The sequence below is a fragment of the Pseudochaenichthys georgianus genome, chromosome 20 (genome assembly GCF_902827115.2).
Source record: "Pseudochaenichthys georgianus chromosome 20, fPseGeo1.2, whole genome shotgun sequence".
Classification (NCBI taxonomy): domain Eukaryota; kingdom Metazoa; phylum Chordata; class Actinopteri; order Perciformes; family Channichthyidae; genus Pseudochaenichthys; species Pseudochaenichthys georgianus.
In genome coordinates this window covers 7,188,517-7,202,879 of record NC_047522.1, presented here as the reverse complement: position 1 = coordinate 7,202,879, position 14,363 = coordinate 7,188,517, and the positions used below count along the sequence as shown (strand labels likewise).

Sequence of the window (14,363 nt, the reverse complement as noted above, 5' to 3'; positions counted from 1 at the left end):
CTGCTTTATATTTTATCCAACACTTGAAATCATATGGAGGCAGTGGGTAATATGGCTAATAAATTGGTTCCTTTAATATTGTGTACAACAATATTCCCTAAAATCGTCATATACAGGATACTGCTACGATATTATATTCAGCTAATCCAAATAATAGCCTGTAGTAAGGCTCAAACACATGTTATTATCAGATAACTAACACTATCTGAGTGCTACCTGCATTATTGTTGGTAAGTAAGCACATATAATTACCATGACAAACAAAATAACTATTGATAGTTGCTCAAATATCAGCCGTCCCTATCCTGAGCCTTGCCCACCACCTATATACCCTCTGGCATTGTGATGACACATTTGTACATGTGAATATTTGTTCAGAAATATTTTGGTTGTGAAACTTTTCTTCAATAAATCATGTAGAAAAAAAGAGAAATTCCTTAAATACCTGTGTTTTTTCGAAACAGTTATTCACGTTGCCATTACTGACAAGAAGAAATGCAATGTCACTAGTTGTTCTATAAAGCGGCATCTTTTTTTGTGGAATTCAAGGGCCTGTGTTTTCTTCTTAATTCTCTGTCTCAAATATCAGAGACCCAAGAATTTCCCTCGAGGACAACTCCATTAACAGCATGTGGTGTGTAGTGCAATCACGTAGCGCTGGTTAAGAAACGTGTTGTTGACTCACGAGCTGCATCTATACCAGGGGTGTCAAACTCAATTTCATCACGGGCGACATCAGCATTATGGTTGCACTCAAAGGGCCGGTTGTAAATTTAAGACTATATAAAAATATATATAAAAATATATCATATATATAAAATAATGTATTATATTACATTATTTCCTCTGCATTGGATTATTATCAGATAGGTTAATAACTTAATAATTAACTACGTCTGAAAGCAGAAGTCTAGGGCAAATAATTGCAAGTCTCTTCAGTGAGAATGTCACAAAATGATTTAAAAAGAGAAGCGAAATTCTGGAGTAAAAATATTTTTGAAATAAAAAGTAGCATTTTCAAAAAAAAATCAAATTCTGAGAAAAAGGAATTCTAAGAAAAATGCATATTTTGAAGAAAAAAAGGCAAATTCTGAGAAAAAAGTCTAATTTGAGATGCATTGTGGGACATGTAGTTTATGGGCAACGTGTAAACGTGTAAAGTAGCATGTAACCGTATAATAAACATATTATATTCTTTGCACGCTCTTGTGGGGCCACAGAAAATGAAGTCGCGGGCCGGATGTGGCCCCCGGGCCTTGAGTTTGACACCCCTGATCTATACTGTCAGTTAGTAACTCAAGCTTAACGAAGACTTCTGAAGTTCTGTCACGTGCTGTGTGTGTAGGGATGTAGCTAGCAGGATGTATTGCAGGATTTATATTGTTGCATAGACTGTTTGTTTCTAGCATAGAAACTAAGTGTGTCTCTGCATTACCATCGTTTAAGCTCACAGCGACAGTATTTAGGACATCCAGACATACTAGTTTGCACTTTTTGTAACGTTGTGTGTAACGCTGAACCATTAGTAACCAGCATTTCAAATATGTAACGGTATAGCTTATTAGCCCGGCATCCTGAATTTTGTCTTTCTTCATCCCAGTAATCTATTACATATTACTGTTATTTGTTAAATGGAACTTCATTAGCACCTGTGGCTCCTGTGCTTCATTGTTGGTGCATACAATTGCTGTTTTAAACAAAATAACGTACTCTGTGCTGTTTAATATTACCCCATGGCATTGAAACAACATTTATTTGACACCTGCTGTGTGCATAGGGGTGTAGCTAGCAGGATGTATAAGCAGGATGAATATTCGTGCATGTTTGTTTCTTGGAATATAACTAAGTGTGTCTCTGCATTACCTTCATTTAAGCACACAGCAACAGTATTTAGGACATCCACATATACTAGTTTGCACTTTTTGTAATTAACGTTGTTTCATTTGTTCATGTAAATTCATGTAATGTGTTGTGTTTGCATAAGCTGTTACATATTAGTCTTAATATTATTGTTTGTTACGTCAAAATTGATTGGCACCTGCCACCTTCAGGGGGCTGGGTTATTTCGTTTATTTCTTCAATAAACTAAATAATGTCTTCTGGGGTGTATAAAACAAGTATGATGGTTGCAAAAACCTGTTTTCAAAAGGCACACAAACAGGTTAAGGCACCTCTGCAGACATTTGTATAAACAAACTCCCTTTGGTGTCCTGGTCTTAGCATTTTCAATATTAAACTCCAATCTTTGACTTAACTTAACTAAGTCATTGTGTCCCTAAACCATCATTTATTATACAGTTCTTTATTAGCACCAGTAAGTCTTATTGGAGATATTTGAATTTTTTTCTTAAATGAACATACAGTTTGCAGGCCTCTTTCAGTGGTCCGTCCTTTGCAATCATAATCAAATTATTTTGTTCAGGTCCATGTAAAATGTAAAGCAGAGAAATCTGGCATACCTGTTTTTGTTGCTGTGTCACATGCTGTTAAATATGCAGGCTGAAAGTAACAGAGCTTCAGTTTGGAGGGTTTTGGGCATCAATATAAAATCCAGAACTTGCTCTGTCTTGTCTTTGTTTGTGTTTTAACTGAGTAGTCTGTTGTTGTCGTTTTATATTTGAGCACCCAGAAGAAGCAGGGCTTGAAATGCGGGCCTAAGCCACCCATACAGCCTACTTTTTTAAAACTACTTCCATTCCACTATGTTTGCTTATTTCATCCTACCATGGATCTGTGTTTTCTTCTTTATTCTCCGTCTCAAATTTCGGAGACCCAAGAATTTTCCTCCAGGTCCTACTCCATTACCCATACTGGGGAACCTTTTGAACCTCAGCGTGCACAACCCCATGAGAGACTTGGAGACAAGTAGTAGTAGTAGTCACTTTTTATGGGTGTGAATTAAAAGCATTACTTTTTTAGAGCTTTCAACTGTGCTTTACCCTAGCTGAGGAAGTCCTATGGAAACGTCTACAGTCTCAGAGTCTGAGAAGTTGTAGTTTTTAAAGAAGCGCTCTTTGTTGTGAGTAAAAAGTGAAAAGTTAATTTCACGAGCAACAAAACAAACCCTTGTTTAATTCAGTACGATCGGCGGTTGTGTTGCTACTGCTTTACTTGTTCAGACATGACCAGTAGCTAATGTCAGCTAACGCTGACATGGCTGTGTAACTGGACAGTCTGTCTGCTGCCTTTCATTTTAATTATTATAATGTACATACTTGCATTTAGCATCTTGTGATTGTCATTTGTGGCTGCTGTTTAGCAAAATAAAAATGACCTTTTTAAGATTCTGATCTTAAAAACACCATGTGCGCATATCCACGCCTGTTATAGGACTAGTTCTGGCGGACTACGGTCCTAGCTGGAAGGAGCAGCGTCATTTTGCTGTGACGACGTTGTGGAATTTGGGCCTTGGGACAGAGTCGATGGAGCAAAGGATTCTACGAGAGCTGCATTTCACAATGGAAACACTGGAAAAGAGCATCGGTATGCTATCTATTAGCACACTATTCATCTTTGCTACTGATGAACTGACCTTGCTGAGTTGTCATTGTTGCATCCATCACAGGTTCAACGATGAATCCTCAATTTTTGGTTTCTAATCTGGCCTCCAACATCATCAGCCTCATTGTGTTTCAAATCAAATCAAGTTTTATTTATATAGCACATTTATAAACGATTTTTGGTCGAGCCAAAGTGCTGTACATATAATAAAAATAGCCTACAATAGAGACACTTTACAGCAAATACAACAGCACAGATTGTTCAGAATATCAGTATGAGAAAAAAAATTACACCCTCTGTCCTTAGACCCTCACATCGTACAAGGAAAAACTTCCGGAGAAAAACCCACAGTTTAAAGGGAAACATGGGAGAAACCTCAGGGAGAGCAACAGAGGAGGGATCCCTCTCCCAGGACGGACAGACGTGCAATAGATGCCGTGTGTAAATCGAAGAGATAAAACATTTTACAGCATAGGTAGTCCAAATGTTAGGAAATGCATGTGTCTGTAATAAGAAGATGAATCTACGAAGATGTCAACTACAGTCCTGTGGGAGCCTTCAGGGAGGCAGCAAGACGAGACCCAGGCAGGACCGCAGGACAGGTTTAGCCACGACCCGAAGTCCACGACTTAATCCAGAACTCAGGATAGAGGATCCAGGACACAGGACTACAGCAAGAGGATCAGCCTCGACTCCGGATCCCGGCGTAGATATAGACACAAAACAAGAAAAAATGTGGCTGGGTTAATCGGAACAAGAGAATACACAGACACAGACAGACAGACAGAAGAACAAGCACTCCCTTAGAATAGGTTGAGGGCAAAGGGTAGCAAGTAAGAGAGTAAGAAACATAGGTGGAGAGGCACACTCAGGGAACAAGGTCCCCACTGGAGCCTTAGTTGGAAATTGATGAGAGATAGGGAGGTTAGGTACGCTGTGTCTACGAATCGTAACACTCCCCAGCCTGTCTAAGCCACTCTGCAAACAGTTTCCCTCTAATAAAACTTGAGAGGTTAGAGAGGGAAAAGGTCTTGGATAAAGGTTATTCTTAATAAGAGAAGCCTAGACGGCCAGAGAGAAAAGGTGAGTTTTAAGTGTTGATTTAAAAAACCCCAGGGTCTGGGCTGACCTCACATGGAGGGGAGAAATGTTCCAGGGCCTGGGGCCCGCTGCTGAGAATGCTCGGTACCCTCGGGTTTTGAGCCTGGTTTTAGGCACTATCAGCAGCAGCTGATCAGCCGACCTTAAGGCTCTGCCTGGGGTGTAGCGATGGAGGAGTTCGGCTACATAGGCCGGAGCCAGCCCATTTAGGGCTTTGAAAACAAATAAAAGGATTTTAAAATCTATTCTGAACCGAACTGGAAGCCAGTGCAATGAGGCCAGAATTGGGGTGATGTGGTCACGCTTTTTATGGCCAGTGAGAAGACGTGCAGCTGCGTTCTGCACTAGCTGCAGGCGTCTAATTGAGGCCTGGTCCATACCCACATACAGAGCATTGCAGTAATCCAGTCTCGAGGTAACAAAGGCGTTAATAACCCTTTCTAGGTCTTTAAAAGATAAAAACGACTTGGCCAATAGTCATATTTAAAAAAAGCAGGTCTGGTGCTGACCTGCTTATCACATTTAAAAGCGCTATTGAAGGTCACTCCAAGGTTCATGACAGAGGGGAGGATGTTTTTATTGAGGGAGCCCAGAATATCAACCGGAGAGGCTGGAGGTCGGGGTCCAAAAAAGATGACCTCGGTCTTGCTCTCGTTGAGGGTGAGGAAGTTTTGGCTTCCTAGCCTTTGGATTGCTGATACTAACTGCTCCTTTTGTATCATCATATTATATAAAGCAAGTTATGTTTCTACTCAGGGTACTGTGGTTATCCCGAACATGAAGTCAGTACTGAACGAGGAAGGACAGTGGAAATTTCCTCATGAATTCAACCCTGAAAACTTCCTAAATGACGAGGGAGAGTTTGTCCAGCCAGAGGCCTTCATGCCTTTCTGTGCTGGTAAGAATACCCACCTGTCATCCTCTGCTGTTTAAAAGAAAAGAAAATAACATGACTGATTTAAAATGTCCCAGGTCCTCGCATGTGTCCTGGAGAGCGTCTGGCTCAGATGAAGTTCTTCTTCATCATTGTGACCCTGCTGAGGAAGTTTAAGTTCATCTGGCCTGAAGATGCAGGAGAGCCAGACTACACCCCCGTGATGGGAGTCACTCTGTCTCCTCACCCATACCGCATAAAGGTCCAACTCAGGACTACGCAGTACATTATCTTTGTTCACACAGCAGGAGACACTGTAAAGAGTTATCTGGAACAACTCAAGAAGTACTCTAAAAGCACGTTTTTGAAAGATTCACGTCTTCATAGGAATGACATGTATTATGGTTTAGTCAATTATAGTGTCCAATCAGAGCTGGAGCGAGAATACAACATCCGACTTAATGGCTCCCTCAAGTGGACAGAATTAGGTATTGGGTTTAATAGTTTTATTTCTGAGTGAGAACAGCAAGGCTGTAAATAGTTCTAAAGTTTGTAATGGTAACCCGCTTTGTTATTCTAGACCTAAAGGTGGAATGTGTGCAATATGGGGTATGTACTGTAAATGGAATACATATTTAATATCTTGGCATTATTTAAATATTGTCAAAATGGTTGAATGCATAGTTGAGGCCTTTGACCTTCGAGGCTCATATTACAAATACATATAAATGGTTTGTCTTCTAAAACAATACAACAAGTGACTAGCACTTCATCTACGTGAATAATGAACATTTGTAGTACTTGTGAAAATAGATGTGACCTATTGAAATGGCCGGTAGCTAACTACTGATCATTCATATTGTCAAGCTAAAATTATTTTAAATAAAAAATGGTGAAACTAATAAATAATGTCTGGATTTTAATTCCCTTTACACACATTGAACATTGTCACAGTTTGGTCATCACCCTTTTTTGTATATATACAGCTCATTCTCTGATAATTCTGCTACTATTTATCTATCTATTAACTAGGGCTGTCAAGTTAACGCGTTAATAACGCGTTAATAACGCGTTAACGCAAAAAAAAATTAACGCCACTAATTATTTTAACGCGATTAACGCATGTGTATTTTTTTCCTCGGCCGCCCCGTAGTTTCAGAGCGCATCGAGTTTATAATACCATCTACAAGCTGATGCTGCTGACAGCCCCGCTCCTGCCGCCCGCTTGTGGCAGACCACACTTCCACGCTCACCGGCAGGCACCGACTGGCCATCGGGAGGACCGGGAGGGTGTGTGTGGCCCAAGCGAGCGAGAGAGAGAATTTACGTGCATTACCGTACCGCAGTGTGAACGCGGCTATTGTTGTTGTTAGCATCTGGTGCTAGCTAGCTGCGCTAACGGATATAAGGAGCTGTTTAAATGAAAACAGCTAGAGGAGCGCTCTATCCACACAACTGCGCCGAGCACTTGACTTTAAGCAGGCAGCCAGACAGCGGGACATTGTAGGAGAAGTCAGCACACTCATGATTGCAGCAACATGATTGCAGCAACATGATTGCAGCTCCCGTTCGAGCATATGCCTTGAGTTGCACATAGCTCCAACGATCACACACACACACACACACACACACACACACACACACACACACACACACACACACACACACACACACACACACACACACACACACACACACACACACACACACACACACACACACACACACACACACACACACACACACACACACACACACACACACACACACACACACACACACACACACACACACACACACACACACACACACACACACACACACACACACACACACCATTTGTATTGTATGAGAGAGGTTCCAGGTTGAATTGAGGCGAATATTTGTAATATTCAGAGGTTGTTGTGTTTAATATGCATGAGAATATTTGTCATTGTTCAAATGATAATAAACATTAGCATAAAGCATATTTGTCCACTCATATGTTGATAAGAGTATTAAAAACTTGAAAAATATTCCTCTAAGGTACATTTAGAACAGATAAAAAATGTGCGATTAATCGCGATTAACTATGGACAATCATGCGATTAATCGCGATTAAATATTTTAATCGACTGACAGCCCTACTATTAACAGAACAGTGACATCACACCCATTTTTATTGACGAATGTGGGCCTGTTTCTGGACTCAAGACCCCCCCCCGATGTGACCGTGCCCAGAGTGAATCTGGCCGAACACTCAGCGCTTCAGATGAAAGAGGTTTTCCTTTTGTGACGATGTCAGTCAGTCAGAGAGAGACTGAGGGAACACAGTGTTCAGTCGCTGTGCGTGTGTGTGTGTGTGTGTGTGTGTGTGTGTGCGTGTGTGTGTGTGTGGGGGGGGGTGTCCTCGGATTGGAAAAGGCAGCAGGGGTGCACTGTAAGGACTACTAAACCCCAGAGGCATTGTTACCGTGCCAACGGGGTTCCTGCCATTTATGCTGATATCTTTGTGAAGCCCAGTCATAGTGCAAAAGTGAAGCATGTATTGGTTAAAAACTGCACGACTGACACATTTATTTTCCATTTTATTTTCCCAAGCACCTTCATTAAACTCACCTTTTGAAATGTGCAAAGCAAACGGAAACAGCTTCGGTGAAGTCCAAGTCCCTTAGCAGCTATAACCATGAAGCCTGAGGGCCGAACCTCTTATTTTTCCAACATCTGCCATCTCAAATGGCCAGCTGGGAATAATGTGCCTGAGCTGGAGGTCAGGAGCGCCAACATTAATCTAAATGGGTCACAGAAACCCCAGGTCGCTGTTCTGCTTTATGCTTGGAAGAATACATTCATGGAAACTGCTTGGTTTTAGTGCCATTGTTCATCTTCCACTGTCAAGTTTTAATCCGGAAAATATAATACATGATACTAACTGGCATATTTTACGAAATCTCATATGGAGGTACAATGTTACCGTACAAACTATATTGGGAGTCCAGAGGTACAGAAAAGCTGTAAAAGAGGCATATAGATTTGGCACATTTTATTCTCAATAGCATTATCAAGGCATTTCTTAGATGTTTTAGGATAAGGATCAATAGTATTGAAAAGTAAAGACTGCTATTTACTGTGAAACCAATATTCTTCCTGGCTCCACAACTGAAGATTTAACACCTGTATACCGTGCATCATTGGAGAAAAGAAAATAGATGATCAGCTGCCTTGACTACCATCTCCTGAATTTGTGTGCGGATCGATTTATTTATTACCAGATATGTTGCCATTGGTTACACCTCTGCAGCTCAGTGACACCACTTAACAATGTCTGTTAAAGGCTGTGGGGTAGCATCCGTGAACAAGCCCTGACAAGATTAAACAAAGGCATGTCCATAAAACACTTGCTAATAAAAGTAATGTCCTTTTTGACCTGGACAATTGCCAGTTATTACCAGACAATTCAGAGAGCCCTGCCCTGTCTGTGTGAAGGTTTACCTCATTACACTATCAGACTTTCTCCTGTTCACAGCACTGTGTTTGGCTGGTGACCCCTGTGGAGGAAACAGGCTGTTACATGTTAATTACAATGTGTGCATAACGGCCAAGCTGGGACATGCTGCTTTAGTGCCTGCACAGTTGTTTTGTGGAGGCCTCGGTGGAAGATGGGTAAAAGCAATGTGTTGAGCAGTGAGGGTCAGTTTTAAAGTATCTCGTAAATGGTCATAAGAGTGGAGACTAAACTTTGATTTATGTCTCATCAAATCCCAGTTAAGTTTAATTGTAAGTGTATTTATTCAGTTTCATCAGAGATGACTGGGAAGTGTTGGGAAAATAGAGGAGCAAAATCACAATTTCGCAGAATGTAATCATTACAATATTGAAATATGCAATTTGGGACACTATTCGTAACAATATTGCATTAGACATTTTGAGTGATACTCACCTGTTGAGGCCTTATAGTTAATTGTTCCTATGTGAATCAAATACAAATTAAGATATCATTTTTTCTATCTACCGGTTGTTTTTCCTGATTAATAGTTTTTTCTATAAATTGTGAAAAAAGTCCATCATAACTTCCAACAACTCCACTTCACGTTTCGAATGTCTTTTCTGTAAAACAGTCCAACAATATTCAGGTTATTATACTACAAAAAAAGAGAATGTTTCTCATTAATTTGGTATTTTTGCATGACAAAAGGCTTAAACAAATAATAGAGAATTAAAAAAAATGTGTTAGGACTACCCATTTTGTCATCTCCATGTTTTGTTAATCACTCTTTCACAACTACATTTGTATACTGAATCCATCGTGCTGTAAACGTTTACATGCTATAAATACTTATTATTGGGAAATACCGTCTTTCTTCAATTTATCACCACACAGTTCTGTGTAACGTTCTCCACTGCTGAAATAATGTAAGAGCTCTAACCACCTCAAAAAACGGTGAGATTTATGTTTGCCACTCAAAACTACATTATTCTTAGAATATTGACACACCACAGCTCTTGTGGCACGTGGAGGTGTAATGCTCTGCTTCTACCACTAGGTGGGGCTGCACATTAACGCTAGGAGGCTGGCAGTGAGAGCTGGAGCTGGACATTGAGATTTCTTTAGGAAACTCAAGAAAAACCAGCTGCAAGACTGAAAGCAACCATGGCTATTTGATAGAAATATAACAGCAAATCATCCAAGAGCATGGACTTGAATGCAAGATATTTACCTAGCAGAAAGCAGTACATTATTGCATTTTTCAAGGAAGATTTAAACTCCCAAAGTTGATCTTTAGAAACTTTACAAAACACTAAAACCCAGAACAGTTGAAGAGCTTTGTGGCAGCACTGATTCTTAGTTTAAATGGCTGATTTACACTCCGAACAGATGCATGTCTACATTGAAAAGGAGCTTTCGGGGAGCAACATCTACAGTCTAAGCGTAGAGAAATAAAGAAGGAATAAAGCAGTGACTACAAAGCAGACTGTCACAATTGTCCAGCAAATCAAAGGCATTTCTACGCTGGGTTACAGTGTATCATCTGATGCCAGCGCATTGGGTTAATTGGGACTAAACCAGATACATTTGTAGCAAAAAAAAAATGCCTCGATTAGGGGGCCCTAAGATGTGAGATCATGTGAACAGACCACCTGTGGGGCTTTCATTGGTATTTCAATATCATTCATGTCAAGGCCCCTGCACTCGCTGACACAGCTTGAGCCGAGGGAGAAGATGTTTCAATTCAGGCTCTGCGAAAAAACCAAACACAAGACACAGGGGCTCTGGCAGGTTTCAGGTCTGACAAGCCCAGAAAAGCGAGGGGTTCCAAAATGCTCTTTCAATTGTGGGACGTCCATCAAAGCATCCAAATGGGGACGTTTAGGGGGAACCTTGGCACATCAGACAGACACTCCTAATACACACCACCTTTATTCTAGGCCGTTAAAAAAGAAAGATCAAAGTTTCCGCAGATGAAAAGGGACTGTTCCCTGCATTTATACCCCCATTCACCCACTCCCTCTTTTACTAAATTAAGAAAGCGGGCTTCGGCAGGCATGTGAAGAGGACTTCAACAATTATGGAGATGGTCCAACTCAACCCCTGCCTCTAATTACCGGTCTCTGATGGTTAAAAGGGCTTCCTTTTTAGCCGGGACTCTCAAAAGCTGCTATTGCTGCTGCTATCCTCAACAAGGAACCACAAAATATGCCTGCACAGGCTCGAAAACACAACAGCCTCTTTTAGGATTGGGAAAACAGCGCAGTTACACAGATGTGTTTGATTTATCAAATGTTTTATTGTCAAAATAAAGTTCATATTTGTGTTCTCACAAAAAGAGACATCTACACTTTGTACAAATTTACAATAGCTTATAAAGTTTTCTTTTATACACAAATGTACACATTTTTACATATCTTTTATATAAATACATTTGAAAATTACAAAAATGAACGACCAGTAAAATACTTGGGCACTATTAAGGCTTAATTTAAACCATCTTTGATTGAATTATACAATGTTATCTGGCACTATATAGATAAAATGGCAAATGCTCTTTGTGTGAAGCTAGTTAGGAACAAAACTTTCTCTCTCCCTTCAAGAAGTAATGCCCAGGTTGCGTAAAAGCCTCAGTCTGTACCTCTTATACATAAAAACATGGAGGAATTAACCTGTGTGAATGTCAGGTACTTTGTTTCAACCAACTCTCCCCACAGAGGTGTGTGAGTTTGAGAGAATGAGGGGGAAGGATACCTCAGCAGCAGTTCATTACTATGCAAATTGCTTAAGACAGGGACTGATGGGTTATCTCCCAAACAATTAGCAGTCCTCATAAGCTGCTTTTTCTCTCATTCAAACCTGGGACAATGGCATCTGCTTGGGGCAAGACACAGAGCTGGCCGTGCCTGACCTCCACGTTAGTCCGGTGCTCACGTCACTGTACATGGAGCCGCTAGTGCCTTTACTGCCCCAGCAGCATCTGGTGCAAAAAGTCCTCCAAGAGTCCAACGTTTTCCCAGACCAGATCCACACCCCGGACGTGATGCCCACTAAAAGGCACATAAAGTACTTTAACATAAAAACGGCATAGTCCGGGCTCCTGCGGTCCCTCTCCAGTAAACAGTTGGAGCAGTTGTGTGTGATCTCCCAGCTCTGCCTGTTGTGTTGTTCATAAAAGTAACAGGCTACTATGATAGTGGCTGGCACCGTGTAAAGCACAGTGAAGATGCCAATTCTTATCATCAGCTTCTCCAGTTTGTCTGTTTTGGTGCCACCCTGTTTGATGACGCTGCGGATCCTGAACAGAGACACAAATCCGGCCAGGAGGAACATAGTGCCTATGAATAAATAAATCACCAAAGGGGCTAGAACGAAGCCTCGCAAGTTGTCCAAGTTCTGGTTCCCCACGTAGCAGATGCCAGCCACGGAGTCTCCGTCCACGGAGCTCAGCGCCAGCACCGCGATGGATTTCATGCTGGGGATGAGCCAGGCCGCCAGGTGGAAGTACTGGGAGTAACTGGCGATCGCCTCGTTACCCCACTTCATCCCGGCTGCGAGGAACCAGGTCAGAGACAGGATGACCCACCAGATGGAGCTGGCCATGCCGAAAAAATAAATAAGCAGGAAGACCACGGTGCACAGTGCGGGGCCGGTGGTCTCATAGTGGATGTGCTCCAGGTCAAACTCCCGGTTACACGCCACTTTCTCATGTCCCGCGATCAGTCTCACAATGTAGCCCACTGACACGAACATGTAGCACGCTGAGAGGAAGATGATGGGTCTCTCTGGATATTTGAACCTCTCCATGTCGATGAGGAAAGTGGCTACTGTGGCAAAAGTTGACACGAAACACAACACGGACCAAAGTCCTATCCAAAAAGCGGTGAATGCTCTCTCGTCGTGCGTAAAGTAGGGATTGTGGCAAGGCATGGCACAGTTTGTGATCTGACCTGTTTTGACCCGGTTGTAGAGCGGGTGACGGTCCGTGTTCACAGGCACCATGGGCTCCAAACACTTGCACCCCGGCTCACAGGGGGCGGCAGGCGGCTTGTATTTCCCAGACGCGCCGGGTCGGCTGGGCTTATTTTTAGGAGGATTGTAACCCTTACCGGGGTGGTTGGTTGGTTTGGAGAGGACAGGGGAAACTGTGGTGGAGTCGGTTCTGTTGTAGTCCATGCACAGAGTGTCGGGGTTGCCTTGCACCGGCAGCAGGTCACACTTCATCCTGTCTGGCCAGGGGAAGCCGTACTGCCGCATGAGAGGCGCACAGCCAGCCCGGGCTCTCTCACACACGCTCCGGCACGGGGGCAGAGGTTTCTTATAGTCATCCAGACAGATCGGGGTGTACATGCTGCACAGGAAGAACTTCAGGTCCGGGGAACACTGGATCTCAACCAGAGGCCAGAACTGGTGCACCTCCAGTCCAGCCTCGTCCTGCGTGTCGTGGTTAAACTGGTTAGGCATGTAGGTGTAGTTGTAGCCGATCCCTTTGCACAGGGGCACGGCTATCTCCTGGCAGGTGATCTCCTTGGCCGTGGTGCAGCTGGATCGGGGCAGGAGAGCGAGGGAGAGGAGCAGGTAAATCCCAAACAGATCCATCACTCCGGCGCGTCGTGTTACCCTCTGGTACCGACAGCAGTAGATCCCCTCAGCCGTCTGCTTCTGCCTCTGCTCCGGTTAGATGTTGCGCGGCGAGCCCATCTCGCTTCTCTCGGGGGTCTTGCACGGAGTTGCAAGCAATGTGCAAGCCGTGTTTACTTTCAGCTGGGGAGGAGGAGGAGAGAAAGCAGCCTTCAGGGCGACGAGCAGCAGTCAAGATGGCTGAGAGGAGAATCCCCCTTCTCCTGGAAACAGTATCCTCACACAATCTGTTATTAAAAAAACAAGTGCTGCTATCAAATCGCACAAAACGAGAAAAATGTGGCCCTCCTTTCTTTATTTCTTTCTTCAAAATACAGCGACTACATTCAGTCGGCTCGTCCCACTTTAGTCCTGGTTCCCATACAAATCAACGGCTGGGGGACGAAGCGGTGCCGATATATACCAGAGCCTCCCAGGCCACACCCCCAGAGCCTCTTCTCCAATCACAGAGCAGTAGAGGCGGTTCGATACAGCAGTCAATCATGTGTTTCACCAAAATATGTTTTGTTATGATAACGAAATGATGATCGTGGTAGTTGTGTCAGTGTCTTTGGCACCGACATACAGTATTGGAGAACAATATGGAACACAAATATTACCTGCATGCTTCAATGATGACCATAAATTAAACTGCCACATATTGACATAAAGTAAGTACTTTTATCAATTTATCATTCACATTCCCACTTTTCACAAGAGCGCAGACGTCTTATATAAATGGAATCAAGCCCAATACACGTTAAGAACCCTATAATGAATCCCTAATTCTTACTTATAAGA

General features: G+C 42.6%; 2 protein-coding genes across 2 annotated transcripts; one reads left to right on the top strand and one right to left on the bottom strand.

Annotated features, from left to right (window-relative positions):
* Window positions 1–2,702: 2,702 nt before the first annotated feature.
* On the top strand, window positions 2,703–6,062 carry LOC117466035 (cytochrome P450 2U1-like). The gene is made up of 5 exons (XM_034109162.1): window positions 2,703–2,865; window positions 3,331–3,483; window positions 5,339–5,500; window positions 5,575–5,792; window positions 6,057–6,062. The coding sequence occupies exons 1-5, from the start codon at window positions 2,703–2,705 to the stop codon at window positions 6,060–6,062; spliced, it is 702 nt and encodes a 233-aa protein (XP_033965053.1).
* A 5,228-nt stretch (window positions 6,063–11,290) lies between these two features.
* On the bottom strand, window positions 11,291–13,932 carry fzd8a (frizzled class receptor 8a). Its single transcript, XM_034108298.1, has one exon. It carries the CDS (start codon window positions 13,539–13,541, stop codon window positions 11,796–11,798), a length of 1,746 nt encoding a protein of 581 aa, XP_033964189.1. The 5' UTR covers window positions 13,542–13,932; the 3' UTR covers window positions 11,291–11,795.
* Between the last annotated feature and the right edge of the window lie 431 nt (window positions 13,933–14,363).

Coding starts and splice junctions, on each gene's coding strand:
- LOC117466035 (XM_034109162.1), top strand. CDS start 2,703: ATGTTTGCTTATTTCATCCTACCATGGATCTGTGTTTTCTTCTTTATT. Junction 2,866..3,330: donor CATGAGAGACTTGGAGACAA/GTAGTAGTAGTA, acceptor CGCCTGTTATAG/GACTAGTTCTGGCGGACTAC. Junction 5,501..5,574: donor CTTCATGCCTTTCTGTGCTG/GTAAGAATACCC, acceptor AAAATGTCCCAG/GTCCTCGCATGTGTCCTGGA.
- fzd8a (XM_034108298.1), bottom strand. CDS start 13,541: ATGGATCTGTTTGGGATTTACCTGCTCCTCTCCCTCGCTCTCCTGCCC.